Source organism: Ictalurus punctatus, chromosome 4, assembly GCF_001660625.3.
Source record: "Ictalurus punctatus breed USDA103 chromosome 4, Coco_2.0, whole genome shotgun sequence".
NCBI classification, from domain to species: Eukaryota; Metazoa; Chordata; class Actinopteri; order Siluriformes; family Ictaluridae; genus Ictalurus; species Ictalurus punctatus.
This window is the reverse complement of record NC_071284.1, coordinates 10,447,133-10,468,243: the sequence shown is the minus strand read 5'-3', so window position 1 is coordinate 10,468,243 and position 21,111 is coordinate 10,447,133. Positions and strand designations below refer to the sequence as shown.

The window sequence follows — 21,111 nt, the reverse complement described above, 5'->3', positions numbered from 1 at the left end:
AACTAATTGGCCCTGCTGTGCTGCAGAAGCTTAATTTCTTTATTAATTTCAGTACGGCCTGCTTGTTTTGATGTATGCTAATATCGCTGAATGAAGGCAAGCTGCTATTGGAGAGTCTCAGTGAGGATGAGAGAGCCCCAGGCGAAAGGCCAGGTCAGCCTTATCTGAACACGAGCACACCTGGTTATTACATGCTGCGGCGCCCGGAGGGGTGATGACACAGAATGAGATATTGCAGGAGCCAGATGGAGTTAATAAAGTTGGTTGTTTTTGGAAGCGGCACTCGGGAATCAGAGCAACAAAGAGACGTGAAGTAGAAGAGTGCTGATGTATTAATGAGTTTAATGAACAGAGGTTTGAAAGCTCAAAGCGCACTGGATTGTTTGATGCCTTAATCAACAAATTGCAGCTTAGTGCAGCGTTGTTGTTGTTCTTTACTACCAGCTTTAGTCACCGAATGGCCTGTTTTTGAACTTCTAGACTTCTGTGAAATCATGTATGTGCTGATTTGGTCTTTCTTCCAGCTTCTGTCTCTGCTGTTTGAGGATCTCTTTAAGAAGTTTAACTCCGAGCTGAAGAAGATCGCTGACCAGATCATACCCAAGCAGAGAGCGGCCCAGTTTGACGTGGTGAAACACATGCGGCAGGACCAGATCACGAACGGCATGGTTAACGCCATCTCGACCGTGAGTCTCTGCTGACTTTCGGTTTCCCTTTAATTTATGTCGGAGAGTTTGGGATGGTACGGTTGCAAAGTCATAAAACAATAGCTGGTTCTCAAATGTCTTAACGTACATGTGGCAGCCAAAAAAATCCTTCACATGGTGAACTTTTGGCCAAGTTATGAAAACTACAGGCTTTCCTGAACTGGAACTCATTTCTCTTTTGCATGTATCTCAAGCACAAGTAATGTTATCACTGTAGTCTTGTTAACCCTAGAAGTGAAAAGGGAGAAAACTTCAATCCAGCTATAAAGGCAGACGTTTTGACAGCTGGTATCTGATCGCAATCTGAACTGATTACCCTTATATACATTTTGCTATGGCACATTGCTATTCAGAAACTGGATCGAACCACGAATCAAGTCATTTACATACGATGCCAGATAGGACATACAAGTCTCGCACACCAATTTTTACTATCAGGAGAAAATCTTGTCAGAACACACTATCCATTAAACATACTTTACTGGACTGCAATTCCTCTACACATCTGAGGAACCTGTATTATTCAGCTGATACTTTTGAAAAGGTTTTTAATCAAGTCAATCCAAATGTAGTTTTAAAGTTTTTACGAAAAATGTTTCTTAAACACCTTATTTAAGTCTAATTTAAATAACTAAACCTGGCTCCCGCCATGAATATAGCCTTGGAAGCTGGTATGGTGGAAAAAAGGAGAACCGAATAAAGGTGATCAAAGCATGACATTTGCTTTTAGAGATTTGTAAGCAGACTGACTGGAAGTTTGTGGGTGGGGTGGGGGGGGGGATCAAAGTATGCTATATTCAAGAAAACCTAGAGCAAAGCTAGATTTATTTATTTTTGTTTGTTTTGGATATTTGCCAGAATTCAGCCACAGTGAGGTGCAACGGCTTTTCCCAAACCTTTGCCAGGTGTATACTAATATTACAGTGCACTGTTACAATGCACGCGTGTACCGTATATGCAGTGCCAGATTTTTATTTTTTTTATTTTGCAGGGAAGTAACATCTCTAGTCAACACTAACATTTTGCCCTATGAGAAAATACAGTACTTGATTTTAACCACATCAGAACAACATACAGTGGAGCAAGCATCAATTTTAAAAGCTCAGTTGTCTAAAAAATTGTGTCTAAATTGTGTTTGTGGTGGTGCAGTGGTTTTATTTGGTTATATAGGCTACTTAATACACAGCGGGCTTTGATGGCTCAACCCTTTCTGCTACATGGAGCAGGTTGCGATTGTGGAGTGCAGTAAGTGGAATTTGAGGGTTAATATTTTAGTTCCTTTTCATCTTTGAGAAACAACTGAAACTGTTACAGTGAGGACAGGGAAAATGAGTGCCTTTATCTCTTGATGTCTTGGTGTTGATGATTGTTGAAGCTCATAATTTCATGAAGCTATTTTTAGTTGGAAATTTCCAAGTGAAGTCCTGTGTGTTGGATTTCACACCTCTGTCTCTCTCTGTGTTGTTCTCAGGGGAACTGGTCTCTGAAGAGGTTTAAGATGGACAGGCAGGGTGTGACACAGGTGCTGTCGCGTCTCTCGTACATCTCAGCCTTGGGTATGATGACACGTATTTCCTCTCAATTTGAGAAGACCAGGAAGGTGAGCGGGCCGCGTTCCCTGCAACCCTCACAGTGGGGAATGCTCTGCCCCTCAGACACTCCAGAAGGAGAGGTCAGTACAACATGTCTATTTAAAAGTTAAATCTAATGGACCAGATCTTAAAACCAGAACAGTCTGCACTTAACCTTCATGATCACTGCTTAACTTTGGAATATTGTCTCAGGTCATCTTTTTATATAGTAATTAAAAAAAAAAAGTAGAATTTATGTATACTCTCTCATATATATATATCAATTGATCATAATATATCTTTTACAATCACCGACCACTTTATTAGTGCACCTGCTCATTCTTGGAATTATTCTTGGAATTATCCGATCAGCCAAAACGCCCATGTGGCATTTTTCCAATCTTCAGCAGTCCAGTTTGTCTCATAAACACACACATCCTGTTGCTTTCACTGTACTTACTGAATAATTTATAGTAATATTCTGTAAGATTAATAACTAAATAATAAACTGGTACTTTATGCAGTTAAAAGTGCTCATTTGATCTAAAAAGTACACTACCGGTCAAAAGTTTGGAGACACTCAACTGAAATGTTTCTGATTTTAAAAACCTTTTGATCTCAATGTCTGTGATTTTAAATGTTTAAAATCGTTGTTGTAGACAAAAATATAATTGTGCCAACATAGTTTTCTAATGAAAGAAATTAATAACATTTTATTTACAAAAAAATTTTTTTTGTGTGTTTTTTTTTTTTTTTTTTTTATGGATGATTTGATGAAAAGCAGCCAATAAGAATCCAGCGTAGGTGGGAAATCCTTTAATGCTGTTTAAAAAGCATCTCAGGGGGATTCCTCAAGAAATTGGTTGAGAAAATGCCAAGAATACATTTCTGGACATTCTTGGCAAAAAAGGGTGTCTAAATTATTTTGGATTATTTATCCCAACATAATTCCCATAGTTCCATTTGTGTTATTCCAGAGTTTTGATGACTTTTTATTATTATTCTAAAATGTGGAAAAAATAAATAAAAATAAAGAATGAGCGTTTGTAAACTTTTGACCGGTAGTGTATATTTGATGTTTGTGATTCAGGCTTGTGGTCTAGTGAAGAATCTGGCTCTAATGACACACATCACCACTGACATGGAGGATGGACCCATTATTAAGCTGGCCTTTAACCTTGGAGTAGAGGACGTCAATCTTCTGTGTGGAGAGGAACTCTCTTACCCCAGTGTCTTCCTCGTCTTCTTGAATGGTAACATGCACGCCTTCACATGCAGAAGCATCCTCTGGTCTTTCTTTATTTATTTAAAAAGAAAAAATCTTTTAAGTTTTTTGGGGTTTTTTTATGTTTGTAAAAGTATCCCTTTTACGCTGAGGGTTATTTCTTCTAAGATATAAGCACAGCATTGTTTATCTACACTAATGAGCATGTCTTCTGAGCTACCCCACAAAAAGCAATTCGAGACTGTGTGTGGTTCTGGCAGGTAACATCTTGGGAGTGGTTCGAGACCATCACAAGCTCGTCAGCACGTTCAGGTTGATGAGAAGAGCTGGTTTCATCAATGAGTTTGTGTCTATCTCCACAAATGTGACGGACCGCTGTGTGTATATCTCCTCTGACGGGGGACGTCTCTGCAGGTACAGAGCCTTGGTGTGCTCTCTGAACATTTCAGATTGTTTAGAGTTGGGGTGTAACTCCATGTCATTCTCTGGATCTGTTTAGTTCTCCAAATATTCATGTCTGTATTCAGATTTTAAACCAGAAGTGACCACGGCCCAAACCAGAACCGTTATGTTGTTTATGTACAGTGCCCTCCGTTAATCTTGGCACCCTTGCTAAATATGAGTAAAGAAGGCTGTGAAATTTTTTTTATTGTTTAACTTTTTGATCTTTTATTTATTTTTTTTTAAATCACAAAAATACTCTGCTCTCATGGATGTCAAACAATTGGAAACAAAACACAGGTTTATCCAAAAAATATCTTTGTTAAATATAGGTGTGCAACAATTATTGGCACCCTTTTAGTCAATCCTTTGTGCTACCTCTGTTTGCCAAGATAACAGCTCTAAGTCTTCTCTTATAATGCCTGATGAGGTTGGAGAATACATGGCAAGGGATCTGAGACCATTCCTCCATACAGAATCTCTCCAGACCCTTCAAATGTCAAGGTCCACGCTGGTGGACACTCATTTTATTTACAGTGATATGTGCATGGGACAAATATTTTAATCCTGCTTATTTTTGTTTGTAGCTGCCTGACACACATTTTTCTCCTAATGTAGTTTGTACTGTTTTCCAAAATATATCTGATCACTCACCCACGTGAAAGTAAAAACCTTCCGCTCATGTGACCTATCTACAGAAAAAAAATGACAGCGTGCCTTCTGTTCATATACGTATTGTATCGGTCAAACCGAACAATATGGGTAATCGCAACCAGTGTCTTACATCTTTTATTTTAGAGAGAAAGAGAATCTATTTCTGGTATTTGTGCTGTGATATTAAATGCTTGTTATCCTCCGTGGCACAACTGCGGTTTAACACAAGCATCTTGCTTTATTTTCTGTGTCGAGCCTGTTTCCCAGATAATAGTGAAAGCTTTGTTCAGTGCTGCTTGTGTTGTGCTTTCAGACCCTACATCATTGTGAAGAACGGGAAGCCGGCTGTGAAGAACAAACACATCGAGGAGCTGTCTCAGGGCTACAGGTGCACTTCAGTGGGATCAATAGTTGGAAACACATTGATTTTTTTTTTTTTTTTTTTTTTTTTTTTTTCCCAAAAAGAGGCTTGAATGAGTCTTTTTTCTGTACTTTTTTTTGCCTTAGCGTTTTAGAAAATCTGTGTTACATAACATTTAAATAAACACACCTATTTATTTATTTCCATGCAGGAGTTTTGAGGACTTTCTACACGAAAGTCTGGTGGAGTATCTGGATGTGAATGAGGAGAATGACTGCAGCATTGCTCTGTATGAACATATGATCACCAAGTGAGGGTTATTTATTTATTCATTCATTTATTTATTTTTATTAGTGCTTGTGGCTTGCTTTGTAAATTTAATGGTTATTTTGTAGGATTTTCACTATCTGCTTGTCTTTGTGCAGATGTACAAAAACAAAAGAGATCAGATTAAGACCATGCATGCACTGAATACATAGTTAAGTCTTTTATTGTTGTCCTGTATACCTGACTGCTTGGATAATCTGGCAGGTGTTAGTAAGCAGACATGAGTTTACATGCACTCTAAAAATGTCAACGCATGTTTAACGGTGTGTTTCAGGTACACGACTCATTTGGAAATTGAGCCGTTCACTCTTCTGGGCGTTTGTGCCGGTTTGATTCCTTATCCCCATCACAACCAATCCCCCAGGAACACCTATCAGTGTGCTATGGGCAAGCAGGCCATGGGTAAGAGCTGTGTCCCCAACCTAATCATTTTCACAACTAAATAACTGTGTATCTTACACACAGAGTCACATGCACACACTCTGAGGCATATTCATGTTCACAGTCACATTCACACGCTTAGACACACTAAAGTAAGTGTGTGTATGTGTGTGTGTACATCAAACATCCCCTGCCAGCGTGTGTGTGTGGGGCAGGGAAAAGGGCTGCTACACATGGTCTTCCCAAGTGTCGTTAGCCATTCATTGTGTCTTGCTCAGTGTGTGTAGAGGGTTAGTGTGCTCAGCTGCACCGGCGAGCGAGAGAGAATACACACTGCTCCCTGGTTACCAGAACTACTCAAGCCCCACCCCCCCTTGGTCTTTACAAAACCAATGAGACTGCAGCTACGTTTGGCCCGACATCCTCGCCCTTGTCTCTTGTGGGTTTTTTTGCGGATGGCCCCATACATGTGCAAATCTCTCCGTGTGGCCCCCGGACCTATTTTCACACACTGTGTGCTTGTACCCTGATTGTGAAGTAATAGCATCTGACAAATGTCAAGGCCTCAAGGGACGGCCGCTATTCTTTCATAACTTTGCCTGGGTGGATTAAGGAGATGGTCCTCTGTCAGTCCGCATCGTGCTGGAACACTGCGGCTAAAGATGCTGTCACTTTAAATGCACTCGCATCCACCAGCCTGAAGTTAGTTAAGCATGAAGAGGTTATTTAGGGGAGGTTTTTGGGGATGCAGATTTAGCCTAGTCTTGAATGAATTCTTCATTTACAATTATTCTTGGGTTAAGACGAAGCTTAGCATTGCAAAACCATCTTAATCAACATTTACAAATATTTCCCACCAGACTTGCACAATTTGACCTCACATGTTTTTTCTCCTCCTTTGCCTGATTGCCCATTCACTCTGAAGTGTTTCTGTTTTCCACAGGCACCATTGGCTATAACCAGAGGAATCGTATAGACACACTGATGTACCTGTTAGCTTATCCACAGAGGCCCATGGTAAAGACCAAGACCATCGAATTGATCGACTTTGAGAAGCTACCTGCAGGTCAGAATGCTACGGTGGCTGTGATGAGCTACAGCGGTTATGATATAGAGGACGCTTTGGTACTAAATAAGGCCTCTCTGGACAGAGGTAAGAGTGCAGATCGGAACACAACACTTTTAGTGCTGATGACATAATTATTTGAAATACTGGATTTTTTATTTCCATGAGCTGTGAGCCGTAATCATCAAGATTAAAATAAAATAAGGCTTGAAATATTTCACTTCATGTGTAATGAATCTAAAATATTTGAAAATTCCACTTTTTGAATTAAATTAGAGGAAAAAATGAACTTTTCCACGATATTCTCATTTTTTGAGATGTACCTGTAGTGCACCTTTTAAAGCTTTACTCTAAAAACTAATTATGGACCATTTTATGGACCTTAAAACAATTTTAAAGGTACATTATGGACACATTTCCAGGTGAACTATACATATTAAAGGTACAGAAGTAAAAAAGCATACCACCCTTTAGGGTAACACCCCAACATCATGGAACGGTACAGTCTAGTAGCATCTTTCTGAGACTGGGTCATAGAAAAATAACTTTTACCTTCAACGGTATATTCTTGCGTTTTTCAACCGGTTGTGTGTTATGCGTGCATAAATATAAGGAACTAGAGAGAGTTGGTGGCTGTTATGAGTTCAGGATAAAAGCTCCTCCTTAGGCAGATGCTTACTAGACCACAGCCACCATAACAGTCCGTACTTGGGGTGTATGGCATCCTTGAGGATCGTTGTTGCTATGGTCCTGCGCTGCATGGTGTAGATGTCCTGTAGGCTGGGTAGTGCAGACCTGGTGATCCGCTTCGCAGCCCTGATCACCCTCTGCAGTGCTTTGCAGTTCCTGTAGCAGGTGGCGATGTTCCCAGTGAGGATATTCTGTATGAAATAAACAATAATAGTGATTACCTGTTTGCTTCCAAAGCATTTTTTCCCCAGGCGCTTTAAATACCAATCAGCTAACAATTATTAGAGAACGACCTTTTCCGTTATCTACCATACTCACTGTGCTCATCTCGGTGCTCTGCTCTTCCCATCACCTCAGGTTTTGGCAGGTGTCTTGTGTACAAGAACGCAAAGTGCACACTAAGACGTTACACTAACCAGACCTTTGACAAGGTCATGGGTCCCATGTTGGATGCAGAAACACGGAAGCCCATTTGGAGACACAGCATCCTGGACGCTGACGGCATTTGCTCCCCCGGTGAGCAGTCCAAAGATTCACTTCATGAGGGCACTGAAGGAGTAAAGGAGCTAGGAGCTGTCGTATTGTGCTGCATAAATTTTTATATATTTATACACACACACACACACACACACACACTCGCTGTGTAGCATTATACATATGCTGCTTAGAAGTACTTTTCCCCTCATTAAACAGTATACATAATATCTCTGTGAATTTGGAAATAGGATAGGATTTGTATCCTGAGTGAGATTCTGGGCATGTGGATTGAAATCTGTGTGTGCACTGTGAACCAGGGGAGCGAGTGGAGAATAAGCAGGTTCTGGTGAATAAGTCCATGCCCACAGTCACGCAAACACCACTGGAGGGCAGTACCCAGCCAAGCCAGCCACAGTACAGAGATGTGCCAATCACGTGAGTTTGTTTGCCTCACAGTCAGTATGATTAGGCATCGTCACACTTATCCTGAAGTACCATTAAACTCACAAATGGTACTCCTATTATTTTATGATTTATTCTGATTAAATAGCTGTTTTGTTCAAATTTGTTAACACAGCACAAATCACTTCAGTACTTTCAGGGGAGGCGAATATTCCGGGATAAGACAACACAATATTTTGAAGCCATTAGGACTGTCCTGGCGAGATATGCTGATTATTATTAACATTACCAACTTCATCAACTTTTGTTCATCATTAGTATTAGTTATGTCCTATTGTGACTGTTTTGGTTACTGCTAAATCAACTGCTGAGAATATGATGAAAACCAAGAGTCTGATACTGAAATCCCACGTGTCTACCTGTGATAAACGCAAGCTAGTTTGCTAGTAGTTTACACACCAGCATCTGTTAGGGAAGTTGCAGGCTAGTGAATTTCTAGCAAAAAGTGTTATTACTATAATAATCTGAGACCACACTGACAATATTAGAGATTTCTATTTTTATTTTTTATTTAAAACTGGAAATAAAGTTTATATAATTTTGAACAAATTAATCAAATGTTAAGTATCTTGAAGATTCAAGGTTCAAGATCCTACACTATTTCTTTGTCACTATTTCCATTTCCATTTATGGCATTTAGCAGACGCCCTTTTCCAGAGCGACTTAGATTTTATACAACTGACTAGTTGAGGGTTAAGGGCCTTGCTCAGTGGCCCAGCAGTGGCAGGTTGACAGTGCTGGCATTTGAACTTGCGACCTTCTGATCAGGAGTCCACGGTCTTAACCAATTTAAATTTCAGCAAGCAAATTTGTCTTATCCTTTCTGTAGAAGCACCTATTCAGAAGACACTGTAATGTATTTGATCTAACTTGGACCATAAGGTTTTGCACAAACTGTGCCTATTGTCCTGTTTTAGTAGTATTGTACCGTCCTGTGTTTTTAGCACACGTCTGCACGTGCACTTTGTGTAGAATGTTTGTAGATCTTATTTACTTCTGTGTCGTTTCATGTCTTTAGTGTGTTTTATGTAGCACCACGGTCCTAGAGGAACATGGTTTCATTTCACTGTGTACTGTACCAGCTGTATATTGGTGAGTTCATGCCAGCTAGAGTGCATGGTCACTGAAGCAAAAGAGAAACATGCAAAGTAATTCTGAAATTAATGTTTTGCTGAAATGTATGTGAAGATTCCACTTTTCACTCCTTATTGTGTAATAAATTTATAATTGTTTTTAATTAGAAAAGCATGCACAATAGACACATTTTTCCTAGTGGTCTCAGACTTTCGGATTCCATTGCATGTCCTGTGGGTTAGATTCTGAGTATGTGTCTTGAATTCTGGGTGTTTCCACTTCCCAAAAATATGCAGGTAGGTGGGTTGGGAACTATAAATTATCCCAGGTGTGTATGCGTGTTCTTGGGTGGTTGATATGGACTGGCATTCCATCCAGGATATATTCCTACATCACATCCAGTGTTCCTGTGATAGGCTCTGGATCCACTGTGATCAGGATAAAGTGGCTACTGAAGATGAATGTAACACAATGCATATCCATGTCTTTATATCTATATATACATGTATTTATGAAGATTTCTGCTTCATTCATACTGTATATTCACATTATCCCTACTACTTTGTTTTAATGACATGGCAGATGATTTAGACTTTCCTACACACACAGGTACAAGGGTTCAACTGACTCGTACATCGAGAAGGTGATGATCTCTTCAAATGCCGAGGACGCATTTCTGGTCAAGATCCTTCTCCGTCAGACACGTCGGCCTGAGATAGGAGACAAATTCAGCAGCAGACACGGCCAGAAAGGTACACCAGCATTCATGACTCTCTCCAATCATTTGCTTTAAGTAGATGGTGTTAAAAGCATGTATTTGGTTTTAAGACCTAGCTAAAACATCACTGCCAGCTATTGTATACAAGAGAGAGAGAGAGAGTGTGTGTGTGTGTGTGTGTGTGTATGTGTGCTCACACACATGAACGTACAAGGGTCTTTTATTTTTTATTTTTCCCCTGCCTAGTCCCAACATGTATTCAGATTCAGGATCCTGCTCTCCACCTTCTTTTTTTGAGAGCTGTTTTTCAATTAATTAGCCCTTTGTCCCGAAGCAGCATATGCAAATTTATTACAGCCGCACTGCTCCTGGGAAAAAGTGTTTACAGGCCCCATTGTTTCTGCGCACCTCTGCTGAGAGCCCAGGCCACGATGATGGTTTAATCAGCACGCTAACTGGCGCCATGCATAATTCACTCATTTCATTAACCCGAGGTTGTCCTTGGGCACTCATCACAGCCCATGAGAGTGAGCAGAGGTCAGGGAGGGGTTAGCTGAAAACAGCCCGAGATGCTATTTACTGCTCTTTTTACCGGGACTTTTGGTATTTAAAGGAGTGGCACAGAGCTGAGAGACTGGGCTGACACAGGACAGTTATTGTTTGAGAGGGTCAGTGCAGTTCTCTTGAACGCCTTTTGAGGTTTTGGCTTCCAGTCGCTTGTTTGGTGTCATTTAATGTGTTTTAGGAATGCATTTAAGCAGAATCTCCAGAGTGCTACTGAAAGGCCTTGGGGCTGTAAACTTTGCTTCTTGGGATATTTAAATTAATGGTTCTAAATAATAGAATTGTATGAAAGTGCAGCAGTACTAGACCTTTACTGTTTTAGTTTACACCAGAGAGACCATTAGCTTCTGGAAACAGGTGTAAGCAGTACACAGGGTTCATTTCAAGCTGTGGAAAAATATAGGATTGAGAATATATTGTTTTCTCAATGAATGACGGACCATTAAGTATTGAAATAAAAAACTTTTTTAAGGTAATCCCTTATTACAAAATAACCTTTTATAATGCACATTCACGTTCATTTATGTTTTCCTTTTGCATGATGCAGTTACAATTATTAGGAAATCTAGAAAAAGACTTTAAAGTCCAGATGTTTTTCACAAGGAAAGGTTAAACACCCTGGATTATACATGATTTTGTCTTTGATGCAGTAATAGTTTCGTAGATTCTTAGATCTTTCCTTCTGGTCTCATTTTATAGTCATTGTAAACATGTGTTTTTATAGACAAATCATTTCAGCTGGATCCATAACTGACATGTGTACTGATGTTGTAGTGGGTGGATTTATTTTTAATATATTTATTATTATAATAATAACTAATAATAAAAATATATATCTTTTATTAGGTAACATGATATAAGAAAATGAAGTAATGGCTTAGTGGGCAAAAAGCAACAGATTAATTGCTCTTTCTATTGCACTACTTTATCAGGGAGTTTTCCTAAGTTTGAACCATTTTTATGGCCAAGATAATAAGGGTACATTGTCTTCCTGCTTCACTTTTATTTCAGAGTTACATGTTCCAAGTAAATTATGTATTTGAAGGAAAAAAAGCTGGCAGCTTTATTCTTACCAAGAGCCAACCGGGGATATCCCACAGTGCCCTGGTGCCAGTTATAGTAGGCAAGTTTCACTGGGGTTTTGTGCTTTACTGTTTACTTACATCCCCCTTCACAGATCCTGCTTGCTCTGACTGGTCTCATAAGCTCTGGTCAACAGAGCAAAATTGGTTAATTATTCACCAGTGACCCAAACACACAGACATAAACACACACACACACACACACACAACACACACACACACACTGGCTGAGCTGTGTTGGTGGGGCTCATTGTGTGAGCTGCCAGTGTGAGGCTGTATGGGGTGTGATGGAGAGCCGTGGACTCTTAATGCTGTTCTCCCTTTCTCCACTGATTTCATGCCTCTTTTATCATTCACTCACATACCAAATAAACAACAGAGAATGTGATGAGAATTACTCTTTTTACAGTCTCTCTAGATCACTTTTTCCACTTTTTCTCCCCTTCTTTTGAATGCTTTACTAATTCTAGACTGCAGGTTTATTAAAGAAGTGTAGATATTTGTACTTGGTTTACTTTCTGCCTTTTCAGTAAGCCTCTGTGTTGTACTTTATCCTGACAAATTGATTACTTGATCAAACTATGGTAAACAGTTTGCTGGATTATAGTGTACAATAAGGAAGGAATAAAACTAGCCGTGCTGCTCTAAGAAAAGAATCAAGAGCACAGCGTGATCAGTTGCCACCCCCAAGTCGATTCGTTTCCTATAACTGCACATTCACGATTGCCCAACACTAGCAATTGTTTTAATCCTGGAAGAATCTGTTTGTAGTTACTTTTATTGTTGTGGAATGTCCACCAAACAAGTTCATGTTATCACTTGCGTTATAGCAGCTATAAAGAGTTGTTTCCTCACCTGCCTCTCTTCTCTCTTTCTTGTAATTAATAACCATAAAATGCAGCTTGTTGTAAACCAGGAAACAACAAGGTACTTGCAGCAGCTGACACCTAAGACTCTGAAATGTGAAATAAATCTCTTTACAGAAAACTTCACCATATGAATAATTGCATGTTTTTTATTTTTAAGTCTCTGAGATTTAGCTGTTACTATAGAAACAGTAACACATTCATAACCTGTGATTTGGAGCTACAGCCAGCACCACTGTCAGAGCCATGCTGTTCTAGAAAATGAATAAACACTTTCTAACCAAGTAGATTTATGATTTCGACAACACTGTGGCATGTGTATATATTTCTGATTATGCATATTAATCTTTAACCCAGCTAAGCTTCATTGTAAATAAAAAGCCAGCATTAATACATTCAGCAGCTTCACTGTGAGTAGTTCCAGTTTTATGCTTTAATGTACATGCTTTTTTATATATATATATATATATATATATATATATATATATATATATATATATATATATATATATTCATTCCCAAAGTTAATGACGTCAACATGATGTACATAGTCACTAGGTCTCCTCAGCCTTGTCCTCACTTTGCACACGGACATATTGCATTCCTGTCACGGACCGATCCTGTCTTTGTGTGTGGCATGGCACAGGGGAAGTTACAGAAGTCTAATCCCTCTCTCACTGTCCGGCTGAGCACCTCTCCTCACTTCCTGCTCCTGCCCACTCTCTTTTTACAACTTGCAAATGGCCCAATAATGTGTTTGCTGTGACGGACGGAAGAGTGTGGAGCAAACATTTGCGCTCACACACTGAGCTGTGCACCACTTCTGTTGCCCAGCGTGTGAAAGGCTAATGCTCCTGCTTTGCCTTTTCTTTAAAGCCAGCAGACCTGATGATCACCATCGCATACATGTATCCATACAGCATGGGTAGCTTTTTAATTTCCAGCAGTACACTGATTTTTATTGGTTTTAGTTCCAGGCATAGGTTTGCCGTACTTGCACGTAGCAGATGGTGTAACTGAGGCTCCTTGGGTCGTTGTGTATGAGACTACATATATTATTCATCATGTATAGCAATATGCCAATGCAAAGATTTATTTATTTTTAAATTAAAAAATAGCCCGTCATATCAGTTTACAGTATATATTGTTAACACATTTAATGTTGTGGAACATCTGTGAAACAATTTAGTTATCTCTTAAAGAAAACATTGCAGCTTGTTACTAAGAGATGACAATGCTGTCCATCCTGAAGACTTTCCCATTTCAGATAACTTGGTTACAGCTTTATCTCTGACTGTTGCAATGCGCTGACACTGGAGACTCCTTCAAAAATGCTACATAAGCGTCTCCTAACAGAAACCTTCACCATATCAACAATTACGCTTTTTTAAATCTCCACATGTTTATATGGAGCATCCGTCATAATCCTGTATATAAACATTAACATAATAGAAGGAGTGCATTAATATAAGCCTGTGTTTTGCCTTTCAGCCCCAACTGTACCAAGCTGAGCTGCTACAGAATATTACTCAACCCTCATTTTAATAATCAGATTTGAGAATAATAAAATAATAATAGTATAAGTGTAATATAACAATGCAGGACCATTTGTACCTAAAATGTTTCTATATCTGTCATGTTTTTATAAAGATTTTGTACTGATAAACCAAGCAGCTAGCACTGTAGGACAAAAGGAAAATGATGAAACATGAATACATTTCCTGAAAGAACTGAATAATTTTATATTTGCATTGATTTGGTCCTCTCTAATATTACATACAGTGCTGTGAAAAAGTATTTGCTGATTTATTCTGTTTTTGTGTACATCTCATACTAAATTGTTGCAGAAATTAAAACAAAATCGGAGTAAACACAAAATACAGTTTTTAAATGGTAATATTATTTATTGAAGCAAGAAAAGGTTTCCAATAACAACTGGGCCGGTGTGAAAATGTTTTTGCCCCCATAGTTACTAATTCCCGAAATCTATGAAACTGCATTCAAAATGGGGTTCAGGTGGACTAGACACAACCAGGCCTGATTATTACAAGCCCTGTTCAATCAAATCAACACTTAAATAGCACCTTTTCAATAGCATGAAGTTGGTTAAAAGGTCTTACCCAGTAATATACATATGCCAAAATTGAAAGAAACTCCAGAAATGATGAGGAAGAAGGTGATTGAAATACATCAGTCTGGGAAGGGTTACAAAGCTATTTCAAAGGCTCTGGGACACCAAAGAACCACAGTGAGAGCCATTATCTCCAAATGGAAAAACTCTGCACAGTAGTGAACCTTCCCAGAACTAGCCGACCTTCCAAAATTCTTCCAAGAGCACAGCAACTACTCATCCAGGAAGTTACAAAAGAGCCAAGGACAACATCAAACGGACCTACAAGCCTCTCTGGCATCATTAAAGTTCACTGTTCATGACTCCACTGTCAGAAAGACACTGGGCAAAAATGGCATCCATGGAAGTGTGGCGAGGTGAAAACCACTGCTAACCCAGAAGAACATTTAAGGCTCATCTGAATTTTGCTAAAACACACCTTGATGATCGTCATACCTTTTGGGAGAATTTTCTGTGGACTAACGAGTCGAAAGTGGAACTGTTCGGATTATGCCAGATGTGACTGGACCCCTGTCTTCCAAACACTGAATTCCAAAAAAGGACATCATACCCACAGTCAAGCATTTTGGAGGAGGTGTGATGGTGTGGGGATGCTTTGCTGCTTCAGGGCCTGGGCAACTTGCAATAATTGAGGGAAACATGAATTCTGCTTCCGATCAGAAAATCCTAAAAGAGAATGTCCGGTCTTCAGTCCGTTGAAACTTAAGTGCAACTGGATTATTCAGCAAGACAACGATCCAACACATAGGAGTAATTCCTGGAAGGAAGTGAAAGACTGATCTCCAGTTTTCAGAAGCATTTGGTTGCAGTTATTGCTGCTTTATTTTTATTTATTTTTTTCTTCAATAAAAAAAAAACTGTTTTGCCTGGGTTGCCTTTGTTTTAGGTTGCATTTCATTTGAACATCTAAAACTATTTAGTATGAGAGATGCACAAAAACAGAAGAAATCAGGGTAGGGGCAGATACTTTTCCCAGCACTGTATGAAAAATAATAAATGTAGATTCTTTTGAGATAATCACAAGTGATTATAATTTCCACAGTAACAGAAGCCTTTGATTTAGTGTTTAACCAACTCGTAATTTATATTTTTTCAATGCTGTACGTTTCTCCTGCTACAGGTGTGTGTGGACTAATCGTCCCTCAGGAGGACATGCCGTTCTGCGACTCCGGGATCTGCCCAGACATCATCATGAACCCACATGGATACCCCTCCAGAATGACTGTAAGCTTCAGTCCAGTGGAAATCATTTCTTATAATTGTTAATTGAATAACATTGGAGTTGAAGTTGAATTACCTTTTTATTTATATATATATATTCATATTCATTCATTTGGTTGACTCTTGAGAGAAAATACAATTGAGCAATTAAAAATTAAGAGCCTCAACCTAGAACCCAACCAGTGGCAGTTCGGCAGTACCCAGATTTGAATGTGCGAGCCATAAGCCTTAACTATAAAGTGACCACTGCATGTGTGTTACCCATCACATAGGAGCGAGGTTCCGAAACAAAACTCAATTTTGCACTAATACTACCTGCAGTTGTATTTCAGAAACTATTTGTGTTGCACAGAATTATTACCACATTCAAAAAAAGTCTTGTTTTGGTATTCTGTTTAGGTTACATTATTTTCGCTGTGTGCAGAAACCGATTTAGCATAGACCATTCATAAACCCACAAACCCATTGAAATGTTTTCAAACTCAAATATTTTCTTGCACTATAGTTGGAGTTGCCATGCAGTTGAAATGTGCCTTTAGTGCCTTGCATTTCTAGAGGTTATTTTTCCCCACTCAGTTTGATTGAAGTAGTATTTTTCAAAGTAATTCAGATTAAACGTCATTTACTACGTCTTTTGGTTCTACACCCAGTTTGAAGTGTGTGTTTGGGTGCACCCAGCAGGCTCTCCGATGGAAACTGGTGTAGAAATAGAAGAAAGGGATTCACCCTTTCAGTATCAGGAGGTCAAAGGCCATTCAGCCTTTTTTTGTGCAAAGCCACTGTGGTGCAGTGGACCGTGACCGTGTTCATGATGTCGCATTCTCCAGCTGCAAAAGCACTGACGTCATGCATAGTTGATTTTAGGTGTTGAAATTCACAGCATAACTGGAACAGGATAATTATCACCGGCATGCTGAGGAAATAATGTATATGAGAGCTTCTTGGGGCATGAGGGCATTTACATTATTTTAATTTTATTTTTACATTATGCTAGGTCGGGAAGCTGATTGAGCTGTTGGCTGGAAAAGCAGGCGTCCTGGACGGGCGTTTTCACTATGGCACGGCTTTCGGGGGCAGTAAAGTGAAGGATGTGTGTGAGGATCTAATTCACTATGGATACAACTACCAGGGCAAAGATTTCGTCACATCTGGCATTACAGGGTAAGTCATTATAAGATCTACGAAAAATACATAATGCATTTATTATGAAAATACACACAGATTATTGCTGTGTGGTTTTTTTGTTTGTTTGTGTTTTACTTCTAAATTCAAATCTTTCCCATAAATGCTGCTGTTCCATATTTAAACGTTTGTTTTGTATTTGTCTTCTTTTTTTATTTATTTGTCCACTTAATATGAGAAGTCCTATGCTCTTTGTGTTTACACAGAGAACCCTTGGAAGCCTACATCTACTTTGGTCCAGTGTACTACCAGAAACTGAAGCACATGGTGTTGGATAAGATGCATGCAAGAGCACGTGGCCCTCGAGCAGTGCTTACCAGGTATAATCATAGGGATGGTCACTAAATTCAATTTAAAGCATTGAACATTTTACCACATTCTGAGAGTATGATATAGAGATTTTCATGATCTCCATTGCCAAGTGGCTCTCAATTCAATTAAATGAGTTACTCAAATAAGTTTAAAAAACAACAACAAAAAAAACACTAGCTAGAGGCAGCAGAGCAGTGGGTTTCATTGCCATGTCACAGCTACAGGGTTCCTGGTACTCTCTTAGCCCAGGATATTGTCTGCATGGAATTTTCCATATTCTCCATGTATTCTTGTGGGTTTCATCCACCCAAAAAAATGCCCATAGGCAGATTTGGCCACACTAAATTGCACTTTGGTGTTGATGACTGTGATTGTGCCTGTGCATGGTGGATGTCAAATCCAGGGTGTATTCCCTCCTCATGCTCAGTGTTCTAGGGATAGGTTGTGTCTGCAGGTCCGCTGCCAATGCGAAAGGTCATCAGTTTGTCATTCGAGTAGGAGAACCAATCTACAAATTTCTCCCTAGTTTGGCCACCTGCCAGATTCTCACCAACCGTCCAGTTTTCCCCCATCATAGGACACCTAGCAGCCAGGTAGGGTGAAGGCTAACAAGACAAGTTCAAGAAATATCAAGGCAGCCAACTGTATCGTTTTGAACTGCTGCTCATACTGCATCACAGGACCACATAACACATTTGGAGGAAAGTGCTATCTGTCATCTGCCACATACATGAGCTCACAGATGCCCCAGATTGACTAGTGGTGCTGAGGGAGGAGGGAGAGAGTATGCCATCCCTCCCAACCAGCGAGCACAGTCTGTTTGCTCCCAGCCACAAATGGCTGCGGTGTCATCACAATCTCTGGGTGAATTGGTGAATGCTTTTTCTGTTGAGCCATGTGGGAGCTCTCCTACAAATTAATTCCTTAGTCTTTGCTGAAAACAGGGTTCCATTGGTCAGCCAACTGGTACAATGAAATAATAATAAATAAATAATTACAAAAATTAAGAACCTAGGCCATTGAACATAGCCCCTGTTGATGTTTACAATTAACAGTAGTGGTGTATGAAAAGGGAACCTGCAGAGATGGGAAATGGGCACCAGTGTATGGACAGTTCTGTAGTCAGAGTAGTAGCCAATGGAAAAATGCTAATTGTGAATATTCATTACTGTCTTATAGTAGTTGTCTTGTAATGTCTTTATAGTAGGCACAATTTATACGAGTGCATGTGTGGGCATGGTTACACAGACAACCTACAGAAGGTCGTTCCCGGGACGGAGGTCTGCGTCTGGGGGAGATGGAGAGGGACTGTCTGATTGGCTACGGGGCCAGCATGCTGCTGCTAGAGCGCCTCATGATCTCCAGTGATGCTTTTGAAGTGGACGTGTGCGGCCAGTGTGGGCTGCTGGGATACTCCGGATGGTCAGTATTAAAACTTATCACATTTTGTTGTGTACAGAGTAACCGGATTATGCGTTTCATTTTTCAACCCTTTTCTTTGTCTGTGTTTGGGTGCTGCAGGTGCCACTACTGTAAGTCCTCATGCCACGTATCATCTCTGCGTATTCCCTACGCCTGCAAGCTGCTTTTCCAGGAGCTGCAGTCCATGAACATCGTGCCTCGCCTGAAACTGGCTCGCTACAACGAGTGAGCTAGCTCACTGACGCTGCTAAAACCCAATCCAAGAAAACACTGTACTGGTAAAGCTGCACTGGTGCAGACTCATGTCTCAGTCTTGTATGTGTGTGTGTGTGTGTGTGTGTGTTTTTTTTATATATATATATATATATATATATATATATATATATATATATATATATATATATATATATATATATATATATATATAAATATATAAATATAAATAAATATAAAATATGTATTAGTATAATAATTATAATATAATGACGTGCTGTTGCAGTGGTTGTATAAACCACTTGAGCCTAACTAAGAGGTTTGAGACATTATTTGAAAATCTCTGCATTAAAATACAGAGGTTAGAATATAACTAGGATACCATAATATTCCAAAATGTTGGCAAATTTTGTTTGCATGTGGAAAACGTGCCTACTTGAAGATTTTTTTTTTTTTTTTTTTTTTCAATGAAAAAAATATTCATTGATTTGCTTGGACTATTCTTGTTTTCTTTTTGGGAATTGATGTATTTTATGTATGTATATGTAAGTAATAAATCATTATTTCAATTATTTACAAAAGTGTAGTGATGTTACTTAAATTTGTTGTCGTCACTGCTTTATCAGTAAACCAGTGATTAGAGAGCAATGTGGAAATGGATGCCATAACCTAATTTATGTAATGTGACAAACATAACACTGATATAATGGTAATACAACTATACAAGAAATATGAAATATGGTGGCCAGATCATCCGTTTTCAGAATTTCTTGTTGGACAGATTTGGAATTAAAATTATTTCAAAAATATTTTCTAATTCCTTTCTGACAAAGATGCACAATGCAGTAAACGTGAAAAATGAACACATTTTGCTTTAATGATCAAAAGCTGCCTTAAATAAAAAAGCAAAAACATGCAAGTAAATTATTATTTTTTTAATCACCACCAATTATGCTATGTTATGATTGATATTATAATTTGATGAAAATGTCAGAGATCAGATGCGCTTGCTGTTTACCAATGGTCCCGGAGTGGTTCCCCCCTTCACACCCACCCAATTTAACCTGTGGCAGTGATTAAAGGTCAATGAAACAGGAAGTGTTTATCCCAACTGGCCTGATGGTGGGGACTGAGGTGAAAGTATTGTGTGCCCTTGATTAAGTGCTAATGTGACAACACTGACAGGGGAAAAGTGCTTGTTGTGTTGGCCACCTTCCTTCTCTGATGCTTTTTTACACTAATAAAACCTCCACCATTCAAAGCTTGCCGCCTCCCACTAAGCCGTTCTTGAAGCTTTTGATTGGGAGAATGCTGCAGAAAGGGCACTGACAGTGACTCGCCGATAAAGGATGGAGGGATTTGGGGTGTGCTGTTGTCTCTTTTAGGCAACTGCACCTGTCCTAGCTAATGAGGGCCTAATGAGAGACTGAGTGTAATAAAACAGAAAGAGGATGTCTTTTGAGGATGGGAACAGAAGCTCCTCCTAACATCTTCCCATTTTTGACTGTGTACACCTTGTAAACTGGAATTAATGAGGCACTCACGAGTCTGATCCTCATGTCTGACGCATTCAGTTCATATTTGATCTCTCATCTACATGTCATGTTCTAAGTTCTGGCAGCCTGTGAAAGAGTAGAAGGATTTCAAAGTTGTTTAATAAGTTCTATACCTGCCCTGTGCTCTCTTGCTTCTTAAGGAGTGACAAGTAGCCACACAGTTATAAGGCAACCCCATACTTGAGTGTACAGAGTGCTGGAGAGTCTTCCTCCTCTATCCACCATGTGGGGAGCAGTTCAGCCATAATCCCCCTTTCTCTTGCTCACTCTCTCTCTCCTTCTATCTCTCCCCCGTGGTTCCATTCATATTCTAATCACAGCTTTCCCCTCTGCAGTTTGCAGGCACTCCATCAGAGCCTCCCTGCCTCAGGCTCTACACTTTTACTTCCCCCTTTTGTGGCCAATGCT

At 39.4% G+C, this 21,111-nt stretch overlaps 1 protein-coding gene across 1 annotated transcript in view; it reads left to right on the top strand.

The window, feature by feature from the left end:
• Nucleotides 1–19,728, top strand: part of polr3b (polymerase (RNA) III (DNA directed) polypeptide B) — a 31,303-nt gene extending 11,575 nt beyond the window's left edge. The window contains exons 13-28 of the mRNA XM_017466618.3: nt 525–686; nt 2,179–2,379; nt 3,369–3,531; nt 3,764–3,917; nt 4,912–4,986; nt 5,171–5,269; nt 5,561–5,688; nt 6,611–6,820; nt 7,781–7,939; nt 8,218–8,335; nt 10,046–10,188; nt 15,918–16,021; nt 17,013–17,179; nt 17,407–17,520; nt 18,761–18,934; nt 19,034–19,728. Coding sequence (XP_017322107.1) covers nt 525–686; nt 2,179–2,379; nt 3,369–3,531; nt 3,764–3,917; nt 4,912–4,986; nt 5,171–5,269; nt 5,561–5,688; nt 6,611–6,820; nt 7,781–7,939; nt 8,218–8,335; nt 10,046–10,188; nt 15,918–16,021; nt 17,013–17,179; nt 17,407–17,520; nt 18,761–18,934; nt 19,034–19,163 — 2,301 coding nt within the window. The 3' untranslated portion in view covers nt 19,164–19,728. The remainder of the gene's footprint in view (nt 1–524; nt 687–2,178; nt 2,380–3,368; nt 3,532–3,763; nt 3,918–4,911; nt 4,987–5,170; nt 5,270–5,560; nt 5,689–6,610; nt 6,821–7,780; nt 7,940–8,217; nt 8,336–10,045; nt 10,189–15,917; nt 16,022–17,012; nt 17,180–17,406; nt 17,521–18,760; nt 18,935–19,033) is intronic.
• The last annotated feature ends 1,383 nt before the right edge of the window (nt 19,729–21,111 follow it).